The 16,343-nt window shown below is 30.7% G+C and overlaps 3 protein-coding genes across 4 annotated transcripts in view; 1 reads left to right on the forward strand and 2 right to left on the reverse strand.

Annotated features, from left to right (window-relative positions):
- LOC105158034 lies at window positions 1,949–3,968 on the forward strand. Of its 2 annotated transcripts, none has more exons than XM_011074638.2 (3): window positions 1,949–2,311; window positions 3,312–3,381; window positions 3,759–3,968. In XM_011074638.2, the coding sequence occupies exons 1-3, from the start codon at window positions 2,144–2,146 to the stop codon at window positions 3,827–3,829; spliced, it is 309 nt and encodes a 102-aa protein (XP_011072940.1). In that variant the 5' UTR covers window positions 1,949–2,143; the 3' UTR covers window positions 3,830–3,968. The 2 variants fall into 2 exon arrangements, with proteins under 2 accessions (XP_011072940.1, XP_011072939.1); XM_011074637.2 differs by having other exon boundaries at window positions 1,965–2,311; window positions 3,312–3,387.
- On the reverse strand, window positions 11,647–12,282 carry LOC105158035. The gene has a single exon (XM_011074640.2). It carries the CDS (start codon window positions 12,252–12,254, stop codon window positions 11,934–11,936), a length of 321 nt encoding a protein of 106 aa, XP_011072942.1. The 5' UTR covers window positions 12,255–12,282; the 3' UTR covers window positions 11,647–11,933.
- Window positions 15,033–16,343, reverse strand: part of LOC105158118 (cytochrome P450 CYP82D47-like) — a 2,795-nt gene continuing 1,484 nt past the window's right edge. The window contains exon 2 of the mRNA XM_011074756.2: window positions 15,033–15,810. Coding sequence (XP_011073058.2) covers window positions 15,187–15,810 — 624 coding nt within the window. The 3' untranslated portion in view covers window positions 15,033–15,186. The remainder of the gene's footprint in view (window positions 15,811–16,343) is intronic.

Consider the following 16,343-nt stretch of genomic DNA (forward strand, 5'->3'; position numbering starts at 1 on the left):
ACTTCAAGTTAAAGAAATAATCAATTAACTTAAAGGGTAAAATACACTTTATCCTCATGAACTATTTTTGATGTAACATTTACCCTTCGAATTAACAAATGTAACAATTACCCCCGTAGTTGAACAAAAATGCCCCTCTCGTGCCTTGACAATTATATTACTTTTAATGTATTTTAGTATTTTACACATTAAATTATTATGAAACTATTTTCTATTTAATTTTTTTAATAAATGAAGAATTTAAGTTAAAACCAGAGTAATAATTAATAATATAGTAGATACACAATAAATATAATATAACCAACAACTCATATATGCTTTTTACAAGAAATTAAAAAATATATATGCTTAATCAAAAGTTCAATATGTTTAGAAAAAAATAAATATATATATTTTATCATATTTTTGAAAGAAGATGTATTCAAAAAATTAATATGTAATTACTTAATTTATCTAAAAGAATAAATAGATAAATTAATTTTATAACCAAATTAATAAAAAAAATTATGATTTTTTTTGGTGTAGTTATTATAACTTTTCATTTTAACTTTGAACCTGTAAAATATAATAAAATTTGACTATTTAATTCACTTATTATATTTTGCTTTATTATAATTAAAAGATCTTCTTTCCAATTTAGAAAAATTTCATTAAGCTTCAAATGTGAAATTATTAAAAAACCGAAATTCTTTGAATTAAATATATACATATATATAATATAAGAAAAATATTGTCCATAAATTTAATTTTTGAGAATAAATATTATATTTGTTAGTTTAGAAAATAAATATTACATCAAGAATAGTTGAGGAAAAAGTATATTTTATCCTAACTTGAATTGAATTGCGATCACCTCCATATGAACAAATCAATAAGTTGGGGGGTCTTCTTCTTCTTTAATTATTTATTTTTTGATTTTTTAAATGATAATTTTGTAATATTAAATTTTATAATTTAATATTATATTAACCTTTTAGTGAAAGTTGATTTCATATATGTGCAAGAAAATGTAATCAACCAAAAGTACTTTTTTTTTTCTTTTTCACTTTAAAAAAGATACCGAACCCCACAAAAACTTTGTAATTTAAATAAAAAACACAAAAGAGTAATGATGAAGTAAAAGAATCATGAAAAAAATACTATCATTTCTTATCTATAAATATATATATATATATATATATATTAGCATTCTAGAAAGTCCAATTATATTATAAAGATTGAAAAAAGTTTAATTATAGAGAATACAATTATTTTAAAGTAACTTTTTTTTATAAAAAATATTTATAGATTATAGCCGGTCGATTATTTCCTGCGAATATCCCAATGGTTTTGTAATGAAAAAATTGTAGAACTTTCTGACAACCTTTTCTCCATCGAAAAATTAGTCCCAAAACCTTACGAACCAACAACCATGAACAAATGTTAGCAATCCGTCAGAATTTCCAACTGATTTTACAACAACCTTCAGACAGTGTTGTATGCCAAGTCTAACCGTCAGTAAAACAAATTAAATTGTCAGAAAATTCCAGCGAATGTTTTCAGTTGGAAAAAACCCCCCGGAAAAACTTGGACGCAATAAATTTTGCGACATATGGTTTTCGAGGGACAAAAAAATTTCACATCATTCAGTTTGTCCGACAATCTTTTAATTTCCGAAGGAATTGTCCAGGACGTTGGATCACTACATAATATCCGTCAGAATACGTCAAAAATCGGCGGCCAACCAATTAGTTCATTTAGAAATAGTACAGGTGATCGTTCGTTGCATTGATTATATACTCCATAGAAGATGAAGTTAATGGAAGTGGGGGCAAAACTAGGCAGCATTCCAAGCAATATTCATTGGCAACGGAGGTGTGGGGTTGAGTGGGGACTGAGGCATCTTTCTCAATGTTTTCTTGCATGTGAGTATAAGCTGTGACATCTCTGTCGCTTCCCAACACCAAATATGTTATTAAATGTGCAGCCCGAAAAGAGATGGGATTTCTCAATCATTGAAAACCCGTATTATAACTAACTCCGATCAATGCTCATCACATACGTCAAGATGAAACTAAGTTCACACACACCACACACACTAGTTTATTGCCTCTCTCTCTCTCTCTCTCATCTTTGCTTCAAGATTTGTTTCTCGTAAATAATCATGGCCTTGGTTTCCTGGCAAAGAAAGAGCTGGAAAGACTTAAAATGCACAGTCGCTAAGAGGCTGTTGCCACCTCGAACCACCTTAAAAACTTCACCCAAATGCATCCTGCCGTCTCAGGCTCAAACCACCTTCAAAACTTCACCCAAATGCATCCTGCCGTCTCAGGTTCTCTCTCTCTCTCTCTCTCTCTCTGATTTCAGAGCCACATAATTTAAATATCTTAATTTGAATTTATAAGGAATTTATGTAAGAATTTCAAATTTATTTGGCCAACCATTGTAATATATTTTGAAAGATTATAGCTAGTGTTTAGCTTATTCAATGAATTCAAATCACCATAAAGAAATAATGGTAAATAGCAATGACACATATTTCATAAAAAATCTTGGAATTTCATTGCTAATATAGATTAGCAACGAATTCAGTAAGAATTTTATTTGTTTATTAGTTCGATATTGATTTTAGTATCTATTTCTTCTACTGCTATTCAATCATTTTCTTATAGTGAATCTATCATAAATGAGGTTATAAATGATATAATGGGTTCAACAATTATTTATTTTATGAGCCAAGTATGTTAGATAGAATTCAACCATAGATTTTAAATCCACAATACTCAAATCCATCAAGTCAAATGCACCTTATTTCATATTAAAACCTCCTTCAAAATTTTGAATTTAAGGTATTAATTTATATATAAAACTTGAGATCCTAAATTTATAAAAATTAAGAGAGGAACCATCCAATTCAACCCTATACTTACCCTAAAATGAATTAGAATTTTATGGTATAATTGCAAGTGAAAAGGAAAAAAATGCAAGTAACCCCTTGTGATATCGCAAATGAGCAAATTTCCCTCTGAAGAAAAAGTTAATAGCGATTTAGCTCCCTATATTTTTTAAAATACAACAATTTACTTTTATATATTTTTTAAAATGAAGCAATTTACTTCCATGTATAAGGAGGTAAATTGTTTTATTTTAAAAAGTACATGAGGGTAAATTGCTATATTTTTTTCATAGGAGAGTAATGTGCTCATTTTTAATATCACAGAAAATAAATTACTATTCACCCAAGTTAAAAGTGTTTTATGCTCATAAGAAGTTAATTGCATAATTACCAAACATTATTTGACAATTTGGTGTTGCAAAATGAGATCTGGCAGGTAGTATTGTCTGCTGATTTAAGATGCATCAAGTGCCAAGAGAGAGTAGCAGCCGTAGCTTCAGCCATAAGTAATGGTGATATGATCTGAAATTTTGTCAATTCTTTAAATGAGGATTGTGGTGCATTTTTAAGTAAGGGAAAAATGCAAGCAACTCCCTTGTGATATCGCAAATGAGCAAATTATCTCCTTATAAAAAAAAATAAATAGCAGTTTACCTTCCTATATTTTTTAAAATACAACAATTTACCCCCTTATGATTTTTAAAATGAAGCAATTTACCTTCCTGTATAAGGAAATAAATTACTTTATTTTAAAAAATACAGAGGCATAAATTGCTATATTTTTTTTATAAGAAAATAATGCGCTCATTTACAATAACACAAGGATAAATTGCTATTCACCCTTTGAATTAATTCTCATCATCTGTGGTTAATGTTTATACAGATTTGGAGTCGATTGTGGTGCATGTGAGGGAAAAGAAGGTGGAGCTCACACGCAAGACCATAAATCATTGATGGAGAAGCTAAAAGTGAAAACCAAATGACCAAGTTTTGCTAGACTGAATGTATTAATAGATGTGTGAAATTGTGAATTCTCCGCAAATAAAAAGATAGTAATGCAGTTTCTTAAAATTTGTGAAAAGAAGTTTATTGACTTGTGTGGCTCTTTCGTTTTTAAGAGAATTTTCATTATTATTAGTATGTGTTGCACACTAGAGCTCCTTCAGACTGAGTAGGTGTAGAAAATAAATATCCATGTAAGTGTAATTCAACCAAAATTATGAACAACTCATATTCTAAACCATGTTATGAATTGGGATTCCAAAATGAGAATGTGCCTGTCTCTGTCTCATCAATATCTGTAGGATCGGTTTGCAAATTTCATTTGAAGAGATTGATTAGTTTGATTGTCGTAGGCATGATCTCTTGGAAATGATATTGATCATCTCTTGTCATTTGTTGAGTTGTTTCCTTTCCGATTTGTACTTTTTCCCTTCATTTTTATAATATTATATATAAGTATAAACATATTAGAGAAAGATTAATCATTGCTTTGAACTTTAAGCATACGAAAGAATTTTTATGACTTACTTGAAGTTTCAAAATTCTCTTTTTTCGTTCACTTTTTGCTCTTATTGTCCCAATGGCGTTAACTAATGCAAGTATTCGTCATTCATCTTGACTTGATATAAAGAGGATTATGGATATGTGCTTCATTTGTCTGATTGTTTGCTTCACCAACTAAGCCATTAGAAGCAGTTGGATCATCTAAACTCAAATTTGCAGGCCAAGCACTTGATTTTTCAGCAACACTATCTAAAGGTTCTGTCAACATAATTTTTGTCTCTTTATGAGCTTTGCATTGCATAACAAGATGAAAAGCTATCCTTATTTTCTGATTGCCGAATACCATCTTAGGCACGGCATTTCTACTCTCCTCTCGTCACTTCCACACCCACTTCCTTTGTAAGAAATTTATTTCTCACATTCTTGGTCCATCTTTTCTTGATGTACTTTTAGGTGTAGAACGTGCATTATATAATTAAAAGACTTTTAAGATATGCCTACACAATATGCCTATAGACTCAAATTTGTGATAACTGCATTTAATTTCCTCTTGCTGCCTATCAAACATCACCATTTTAACCCTTGAAAATTCACCATATGATTTCATTTTGAACACACACAAAAAGTAACCAATATGTAAAAATGGTTCTATGAATTCATTGTTCAAAGATTCAAGTAATTTTACTCAAAACAGGTTGAACTCATTAAGCGTATATATCTCAGCACCATGGTCCAATAGTGGGTTCTTTTTCAAAACTATCGCAGGCTTTCCGTGGCGACAACGCGTGTCCTCAGTATTTTTATTTGTACGCCAAGTTTTCTGAATCTTTTCATAATTAAGAACAAAATTGTACAAAGAAACTTGTCCTGTCACCTATTTTTTTCAACACCGAGTTTGTTCCTTCACTTCTAGTAGTTGTTGTTACTAAAAGCCATAGCCCATTTGTGTCGCAAGTTATACATGCCATTCAACCATTTATTACCATTAAGATTATAATGACCAACCATACTTTTTCATGATACCTCGAACTCTTCTTCAGATTCACAACGTTACATGCACTTATCCCACAAATACTTAAACCCTGAATCATTGTTCAAACTGCCTAAATGAAAGGGAGCATTTTGATTGATATACCATTGACACAACCGATGATGAGCACATGAAAATATTGTGTCAATTGCATTCATCATTGCTTGGCATCGATCTGTAAAAATAGTTTTAGGTGGTGTACCACCCATGGACTCAAGAAATGTTCTAAACAACCAGTTCAATGAACTCTCAGTTTCATCTGATATGAAAGTCAATGCAAACATAACATTTTGCTTTTGATGATTTATGTCCACAAAAGAGCATCAAATTGTATCTTTTCTTTGGTAAGTGGTATCAACTGAAAGTACATCACCAAAATATTCAAAATCAATCCTACATCAATGGCCTCTAAAGAAAAGGTTCATCACTTTGTTATGACCATCTACTTGCATATTTTAATAAAGAAAAGGTTCGTTGTTGGCCTTATTCACAAAATACTACAACAACTCAGAAGCATCTCCATTTTCAATTTTTGTATGTTTTCTTACTCTTGAATAATGTTTATATGCATCTTTCCGAATAAATTCTAAATGCTCTGGCTCTTAAGCTTCTCCTTCCATGTAAAAAACAACATGAGTAATAGGTATTCCGATATTTACCAATGCTTCTAAGTTAGATTTTTTAGCATGTGAAATGTTGCGCGATGATCTCAATAAATGTGTTTGATCATCTACAACCATCATGATTATGATCTATAACAAATCTAGTCACTCTCCAATCTCCCTCCTCCCCTCCCCCAACTCTAACCCTTGTTTTATATTGAGTTGAGTTATCAATTTTTGATATACCGGTATTTTCTCATTTGAATGTTTTTAATCTTTGGTACCTTGACAAGAACATTCAAATTCTTTTGCTTGGAGTTGATTAGTGCCCGAAAAATAATGTTGGTCGTTCTTTTTAACACTAAATCCTTTGGCATGTGCATATTTACGATTCATAAATAAGCATCTTCAACACTTTTCATTACTTGACTAACTGCCATTTGAATCTTCAATTTGCTATAATAGAGCTTATAGATATGCATTAATGATTCTCCATATGTAAATTATTCCTTGAACCGATTTGGATCTTCATTATCAACTTTATTTGACATATGTTGGTTTTATTCCATTGTATTTATTTTTCTCAATTTTTGAGAATTTTCTATGTTTACACAAACAAACAAATAATATTGGCGACATTAATATTATAACATATATTTATATACACATGATTTACGAACACAAATACATATCAACGCACAAGCATACACACACACTCAACACATACAGCAACACACAGAACAACAAAAAAGAAACACGTACAGAACACATACACACACAAACACTTATACAAACACACATTGATACAGACACACTAACAAGGTTTTAAAGACTGAACTTAGGAAACAAGGTTTTAAAGACTTGTTGTCTACTATTGTTGTTGATTGCTAAAATATGTATGGATCACTAGAAACTGCACTAACTATCAAGTAGTATAATAAATATTGATCTCACGAGGACTTAAATCAAATAATTATCAAAACTATGACTAGTCTATGATTATTTGAATCATCAAGAATCAAGTAATAAATCATGACTGCGAAAAATAATTACTAAGAGAACAAGATAAATAAAAGTGTTGGAGAAGATTTGATAATGAGAAAGATGCTAAACCTATAGGTCCACCTAATTGAATGTAAAATTTAACGGATTAATCTAACAAGCAAGTGTTTTCATATACTGAGGTTCTTTCCAATTTAATTCGATATACTCTCTCTAGCTATACCATACCTATTATTTTCAAGGAAATAGTGGATCTCTCCACTCTAAAACTTGTGACAATAATGCATTAAGATCTGTGAAAAAACCTATGCAACCGGATGAATCATGTCTATGTGTGTCAACATATCATTTAATTTACACTACAAATTACCCTATCCACTATGCCGAATTCTCTTCCGGTTCATATAATATGTGTCTATCCCAAACCCCTCGTCTGGAGGCTGATGATGTAGGCAAGCATCCACATGAACTGCAGTTGAGTAGTTTGAGTGACTTATAAGCTTCAAAGACTCATTTTCTTAGCAATATACCTTTTCATGATAAAATTGTGAGGCAACAAACAATACTCGTATAAAACATCAATCAAATCAAATGCCACATCAATTCTCAACCCCGATATTCTTGTAGAGTCAAGAGTTTTCAAGGCATTATCTGTACTTCTCAGCAGATGATACGGTAATATCTTCTGTAATCATCAATAAATATAATTAAAAAAGAAATTCTCTACCTCTAATTTGTACAAATTTCAAGATACCACTATAAATTAATTCGAGATCGTTTTTATCGAAGAAAACCGTACATTAGCTAATTTAGCTTTTAAATAATTTTCATACTTGATAATATAATAAATATAAAATTATCTTTTCTTTCTTTGATTAAATTGTCTATAGTTGAATCACATAATTTACTTCAATGAATAAAACCCAAAAGACATTCCAAATTTAAGTGATAATATAAAGTTATATGTCACAAATGAATTGCACGATTCAAGAAGATGAGGGTAGAGACTTTGGTAGAAAAAGAAATAATACAAAAAAATATTTTTATATCTAGTTTTATTTTAAAAAATGATGTCGTTATAAACAATCAGATTGATCCATTTTGAATCATTTTCATATTATTTTTTTTTTCTAATCCATTATTTTTGGTTGTAATATGAATAGTTATGTTAGCAATCAAGTTTTTGTATCTTTGTTCAACTTAATTTATTAAATAAAGTGGTTGGTTTTATATTTAAATTTCTCATTCACCTACTAATTGGTTTGGAAAATCAAACATATCATATATTCATTTACTCATTACATAAACTACATTATTCAAACTATATATTTTTATGGTCGTTAATTAAAATATACTTAAAATTTATTAATTAAAATTTAGTAAATATTCAAATTTACTAGTCGAATTTTTCAACAAATATGACCACTTGAATTGTCTAATCCCAAGTTTACTTTTCATGGAAAATTCAGCACATATTTGCATCTTTTCCTCTCTTGCAGTTTTTGAAGTACTTTGACCACCAACCGGGGAGTCATGTCAAGCACCAAACACAACTTAAATAGTGGATCAAAGTTTTGGAAATTGGATCGGTGATTGAATCGGATAAATTATTAGATTATTGAATCATTGGTCCGATCAAATTGATAATTTGGTTGACTCTAAATATATAATATGCATGTATATATATTTGTAACATATCAATCGATTGGATATATGAATCGGGTCGAATACATGGCCGGTTCCTTGTTGAACCGACCGATTCAGTTCGATTTTGAGAACACTTGGAACAAGCTTGACTCAACAAGGACTAGAAACTCTACTCCACCAATCCAATATAAATATTGCAATACTGGAATTTTGGGGAATGATGGTATCTGAGGTGTCTATTTCTCAAGCTCAAAAACAAAATTCAGACAGATCATGCTAAGGAGTACTCAGAGCTCAACTTACTAAACACCTGTTGGCCCATTAATAACCAGAAGGTTGAAGCGTCGTGAGCCCAACCCAACCAGCTTCTGTCGAGGCACGGATGGAGCAACACTCAGTCGAGGTCCAATTTCAGTAAACCTAGGACTCATCCACCTTATCTAGACACATCAGACTTATTATATACGCCAAATGACACCTCACTGTCCATGCACGCCAGCAAGGACGCATAGGATAGCTATATCGAGTTGCAAGGTAACCGCTTTTATGATCTTAGGCTCATATCTTGCTAATTTAACAAATTCTCTTCCTGCTGGCATACGACGTGCCAAGCAGGGGGGATAAACATTATCCCCAAAAAAATAGACATTTTAAGAAATTAGGGGTATTTTAACTTTCCATAACCATCCCTCAATTCTTTCATTATCTGTTCCTATGTATAGCAGTCCAGGTACGTCAACAGGGTTACAAACTAATTCAGTAAGTCCACACGATTTTTATGCATTAATATTAATTATAAAATATGAAGTGAAAATTAAATAGTTTGTCACTAAAAATATATACTATGTGACAATAATTTTATATTATCATAATATAATTATCAATGACAAAAAATTTACATAAAATTGTCACTATAGATAATTAGTGAAACATATATAATGACAACAGAACTATAAGGACAACAAATAAGTTGTCATTAATTGTTTTTAGTGACAACTTTATGCATATTTTTTTGTCACAAATTTTTACTAATGATAATTTTCACAAAATAATTATGATTAATGAAACTATAAAATTTAATATTGTGACAAAATATTTTTTGGGTCACTTGAAATTTTTTGTTGCTAATCTACTTTATTTATTTATTTATTTTTTTGTCACATGAGCTTCAAGAATGATAATTTCTACGTGGTACGCATAAAACTCACATATTTAGCTAGCTGACATTACGTTTCACCATAAGTTTCTTAATTTATTTCATCTCAAACACAAATACAAATTTAAGTATCCGAATTGAACTCCTATTTTACAAGTTAGTTTATGGATATTCTTCAATTTCAAGATGATTCTTCAATTTATGTGGTGCTACTAATAAAAATTTTGAAGTTACGATAATTAAATGAAAAACCAATATTCAAACATTTCGAAATACAATATACGATATATTCGTTTTGTAATATTTAATTTGATAATTAATATAATTATTAACTAACTAATTATATATAAAATCCAAATCAAGTCATACACCGTGATTATTGGCATCAACAATTTTTCCTAAAGGAATTGAAAATTGCACCTTACATGTGCCTTTTTTTTATAAAGGCGGCTTTCAGTGTTTAAAAATGTTGACGCGCACCAAGACTTCTCAATTACATTAAGGGGGAAAGAATAGTTTTTTTTTTTTGGGTAAGAGTAGTCAATTTTTATTAATTAAAATAAATTGATTACAAATAATGATTTCCATCTACATTAATATTTAATAAAAATTATTGCAATTATTATATTCTTTTCAATAACACTTACTATTACAATATATCTAACAAAGATTATTATAATAATCGTATCATACTCAAATTTTCTAAAATTATGGGATCCTAGTTTCGCCGATTGAGATAGGGCTCGTTGACAACGAGGGAAAAATAGTTGATAAAAAATTTTGCAGCAACTAAAACAATCGAAGTGAAATTCGAAGTGAAATATACACCATATACTGCGAATTTTACAGAATTACAGTCAAATGTTGAATCAATCTTGGACCATTTTGGTAAAAATAAAATATTCAAACATAGTCGTCTAAGAGTTGTGTAAATAATTAAATTAAACAAAAAGAAATTCATATGGTCTAAATCAATAAAACATGACCAAATAGAATGAGAAGTCAATGAACAAGGGCATGAGTCGTCCCACTCAAAATTTAAAATTCTTGATTCTTAAATATTAAAATGCCAACGTGACATAAACGTTTTATTCTCCGTACAATAATATAAGGGAAAAATTATATTAATATTTTTTGAAATTAGGTTAAAATACATAAATATTTCCTACTTTTTTTAAAATTACGATTACACTTATGAGATTATAGTTTTAATTACAACTAATTTCATACTCGAATGCAAGACTTATATAAACACCCCGTGAAAAACATTATAATGACACTTTTGAGGTTTTAGTTGTATTTCTTGATACTATTTATGCAATTTAGCCTAATCTTAGAAAAGTGTCAATATAATTTACTCTAATATAGGTAAAATCAGAGTTTTAGCTTTGCCTTGATCTTAGCAATTGGCCTACATATTTGCAAGTGGACATATTTATAAGAGTGAAAATGCAATTTGGCCTTATGTGATATGAGAAATGAGCAAAAAAATCTTTGTGAAAAATAAAATAGCAAATTATCCCATGTGTTTTGAAAAATGAAGCAAATTACCACCCTATTTCAGCTATTTATCCGGGATAATTTGCTTTATTTTTTGAAACACATTGGGATAATTTGCCATTTTTTTCCACATAAGGGTATTTATTCATTTCACATATCAAATGGGAATTTAACCCTATTCTTAATGTATGAGTTCGAATTCTTTTGAATGTGTGAGTATTTATCTTTAGTTTATTTGAATTTTAGAATTTATTTTCTAATTCTTGGTAATAGAAAAATTGATGTGAACAGAAACTTATTACTTCTATAGAAAAAGAAAAACATCAAATTTATCTCACCAATTTTTTTTTTTTAAAAAAAAAGACTTATTTTCTTGTTACATTTCTTTTTATTTTTGTTGCCTAACCAGCAGCTTCTATGGGAAACACAATCGTCACAATAACATGGAAATTTGTATGTACGCAGACACCTTCGTACAAACAAAATTACCACATCTTTCAAGATCTAAACATACAAAAACATAAACACAATTATTAAAATTTGTCACCCTGAGATCTTATTGTTAGGCTGTACAAATTATTTAACTTCAATCATAATTAAACAAAAACCCATTATTTATAGTAAACTACTTTCCGCCGCCGGGACGGCGTTGAGATCCAGTCCAATATTCTCCGCCACCCTCTTTCCGCCAAGCTCAGCACCATCAACGGCTTGGTTCTGGGCCCTATCGCCGCCATCTTTACTGTTAGAAGCATCCTTCTTGAAGTACTTCACGGCCACCCTCATCCTTCTGAGAATGGCAAAGAACTCCTCCACCTCCTCCTCTGTCGGCGGCGGCTCCACCACCTCCTCCGCTTGTTCTTCCTGCTTTGTCCGATCATCTGGCACGGTAGCAGCCTTCTCCTCCCTTTTCCTCTTCCTCTTCTCCCCCTTCATTCTCTCTCTCTCTGTCAGTGTATTGAAATCTATAGCTAATGCGCCAGATATATAGATATAAAAGGAGGACTTGACTTTGGGATATATGCTCGACTATGTTTCTTTCCTGTATTTAGTATTTCAGAACGTACTTTTATACTTTCACGTATAAATTATAAAAAGATAATTATACTTTCATCTCTTCGTATTTAATATAATTATAAATAGATTTTATGTAATTTAAAAAAATAATACAGCACTTTTGAAAATCTACTTTCATTTAATAAATAAATTATTTTTTAATTAAAATTTATCGAATTATAAAAAATATATATATAATTATATAAAATTTTAACGAAAGAGAATATAATTATCTCTAAATTATAACAATGACTCCTTTTTGTACGTAAGTGAATATTGTTGAGTGCTGAAAACCAAAGTCATTTTCAAGCATTGGAATTCGACGACGATGGAGCTGCTGAGGTCACCTTAATGACGTCATGGTCCCATCACCATCCAATGTGCCACGCTCTTTCATCTCACGCGCCTATTAACTTGGAGGGATTAATTGCATTGTACCTCATATGGAATTACTAATAAATATAAAAGTCATTGAAGAAAAGAGAGGGCGGTCCCATTCATTAAAAATAAAGAAAAATACCCATTGATTAATAATTTATTTAAAGAAGAATTAAATTAATACCCATCGATTAATAATTTATTTATATAAATTATACATATTTTTTTTAAAATTTGCATATGAATTCGCCAAAAATATCAAAATCATACACCTGATAACCATTACTATATTTTCCAGCCTAGAAACTAAAATTACTAATAAAAACACAAAAATATCCATGTTCGGCCCATATATTCATATTACTTTACTTCTTTTAAGGATAAAAATGCTCGTAATAGGTGTTACAACAATGTTTGTGAGGATGTGTAGAACAAAAATATGTACTTTTTATTATTTACACCAAATTTTAATTTATGTCTAAACAGTATTTAATTTTTAAAATATTTTCAAGTTAATTAAAATTAATAAGTTTTAGATGGGCATAACTAGGTTAGTTTACTATCTTTCTATTGAACTTTTATATAACATCACACCTTTTTGATAATTAAAATATTAAATTATTTTTAAATTTATTAATAAAATTAATTTTCAAATTATAAATTTAAATTAGAAAATTATCGCACTGGCCTAAATTATTTTAAATTTGTAAACTTTGAAGTTTTTTTTTTCTTTTATTTAATGTCAGTAAAAAGTTGCTCGTCTGAGTTGTAATAGATTCGATCTCTTTAGGCTAAGTTTCTTATAAGTCATGAAAGAAGGACCTATAAAAAATACGTTAGCTGTCCAACGCCCAAGTCAGAACGTACTCTATCGCCAAAATCAGTAAGTAGTTTAGAAATGATAGCGTAGAAATAGAATACAATAATGTAAATGTAGCAATTATTGATAATAAGAAAGTGAGTGCTTTGTGCTTATGTATGTTGTGAAATAGTTACCCTCTATCGGAGGATACATGCTTGCTTTTATAGTCATAGTTCCCTACTACTTGAAGGAGTATGACCCCTTTGGGACTTCGGTGGGTGGTTTCTGCTGATAGACCTTCATGACATTTGGAAGGAATTAAATGCAATGCACTTCACTATGTTAATGGAGATGAGCAATTTACTTGTGAAAAATAAAACAAGAATTTACTCCCTTGTGTATCAGGAAAAAAAAAATAATAATTTACCCCCTGACGAATTTAGTGAATCACATGCATTGCCTTTTTTTTTTAAAAAAAAAAAATTAATTTAAAATTTAAAATAATATCTATGTCCTTATTTAATAATCGTTGGATCTTGATCAATAAACGGTCCGAATTTAGCTCATAAATCAACGGTGTAGATTCTATATAATATATTTGAATATACTGTTATAATAAAAACTATTTATATATGAAAATGTAATTATATATATATATATATATATAGAGAGAGAGAGAGAGAGAGAGTGATGGCGGATTTGGGCAAGAGGGAACGGCGCATCTAAGCGCAGGGGGTAGGCGTTGATCTGGGCACTGGAAGGGGATGGAGGAAAGGGGAAGGGAGGGGGAGGGGGAGGGGACGGTAGGTGTTTGTGCGTTGGTTGCAAAGGTTGTAAGCTAAATAAACTGATCACGGATCGGCATATGAAAACTTTGGAGGCTTGATTTGTATGACTGAAATTCTCTGTTTCGATAGTTCAAAATTGGACATTGAATTTGAAGAATTATGGCAATTGCATGCATGTAAAGGCTAGATCTTGGATCTGGAGAGAGGTGATCATGTTTTTGAAATAGTCACTATAATCCTTGTCCAGTACAATCGGAGTATGTAGTGGGGACGATGGATTCCAAGAGAGAATCTGTCCCCTATCAGTATTTGACAGAATGTCTTATGTGTACTTTTAGATGATTTAAGTTCTTTAAGTCTTTGGCCAAACCAAACAACAATTTTTTAGTTCAGAATTAAAATCCATGTCCAATAATTAAATCATTTATATATAAAATAATCTAATGGATGAATAACCATACATACAATTTGATCTCATTAGATCATGATATTAAAAAAAATAGAAAGAAAGACATGTGCTGATATTTCTTAGAGAAAGACATGCAAGAATAAAAGTATTGTAAAAACTTTTATTTTCTGACAGTATTTGGTACGAAAAGACGTAATATTTTGAAAATATCTTTTTATATATATAAAAAAGAAGTGATAAAACGAAGAATTTGTAATCCAAATGCGCAAAAAAAGGCCTAATCAAATATGATATCATAATTTGATAACATAGAATTCAAAATGAAACCAAACAACATAGCATTTGAACTAACAAATACTTTATTATCCTGTAGACAATAAACTTATAACGCACAATGTGCGTCCAACATTGTACGAGCTTCTTCAAATGGATGGATCAAACATAAAGACTAGGAGACAATCTTGGCTTGAGAAGAACTTCAAGTGGGGTGGCTTTCATATTAGTAGCACCGAAACTACTTGTCATATCAACCATTCCATCCGAAAGCTTTTCAATGTCAAACCCATGCAAGAAATTAGCAAGTGCAAGCTCCATCAACCCAAGGCTGAAAGAAATTCCAGGGCAGATCCTTCTGCCGCCACCAAAAGGGAGCAATTCAAACTGCTTTCCTCGAACGTCGACCTCTTTATGTTCGGCTAAAAACCTTTCAGGTCGGAATTCTAGTGGATCAGTCCAAACACGAGGGTCATGGTGGAGTTTCCATGCATTCACAATAAGACGTGTGCCAGCTGGGATGTGGTAGCCGGCCACGATGCAGTCCTCCACCGACTCTCGCGGTGGCAATAGCGGCGATGGTGGTTGGAGCCGCAGTGTCTCCTTGATTATGGCTCGGATATAGACTAGTTTTCCAATGTCTGATTCCTTTACTAGTCTTTCTTTGCCGATGTGCTCGTCTAGTTCTTCTTGAGCCTTTTTAAGGATGTGCTGATTGTTAAGTAGTAAACACAATACCCATATGAGAGTTACTGCCACCGTACCGCTTCCTCCTACCATCATTGGCTGCAAAATCCATGGAAAATCTTGGTTATTTCATACTACAATTTAATATAATGTATTTTGAGATTTTAACATGTCTTCTGCTTTCATAATTTCCTGGGTTGTGGCCAGATTGGTGAATATATTATGATTATTGCCTCTTGCACTACACTAGACAGAGCAACGGGATGTTGGAATTTATTATATATATTTATAATTAATTAAATAGAATTTAATAAAATTATAACTATTTTAAAACATATATATTTTAATTGAACAAACAAAAAAAGAAAATGAATTTGGCAAGCAGTTTCAGCGAATTTTCGGTGGAAAAATCTCCAAATTTTCAATTCTCAACAAATACTTGATGAAATTGAGTAAGACTGATCTTGTTAGAATCGTTTGGACGACAGGATTTGAACGGCTATGTTCTCAATCCGTGATTCATCCCGACGGTGGAGAAATGGCAGCAAACAGCTTCAGCGCGAATTTTCGGTGGAAAAATTTTCAAATTTTCATATCTCAACAAATACTTAATAAAATTGAACTAGGTTGGT

The sequence above is a fragment of the Sesamum indicum genome, linkage group LG3 (assembly GCF_000512975.1).
Source record: "Sesamum indicum cultivar Zhongzhi No. 13 linkage group LG3, S_indicum_v1.0, whole genome shotgun sequence".
NCBI classification, from domain to species: domain Eukaryota; kingdom Viridiplantae; phylum Streptophyta; class Magnoliopsida; order Lamiales; family Pedaliaceae; genus Sesamum; species Sesamum indicum.

Coding starts and splice junctions, on each gene's coding strand:
- LOC105158034 (XM_011074637.2), top strand. CDS start 2,144: ATGGCCTTGGTTTCCTGGCAAAGAAAGAGCTGGAAAGACTTAAAATGC. Junction 2,312..3,311: donor AATGCATCCTGCCGTCTCAG/GTTCTCTCTCTC, acceptor GAGATCTGGCAG/GTAGTATTGTCTGCTGATTT. Junction 3,388..3,758: donor AGCTTCAGCCATAAGTAATG/GTGATATGATCT, acceptor ATGTTTATACAG/ATTTGGAGTCGATTGTGGTG.
- LOC105158035 (XM_011074640.2), bottom strand. CDS start 12,254: ATGAAGGGGGAGAAGAGGAAGAGGAAAAGGGAGGAGAAGGCTGCTACC.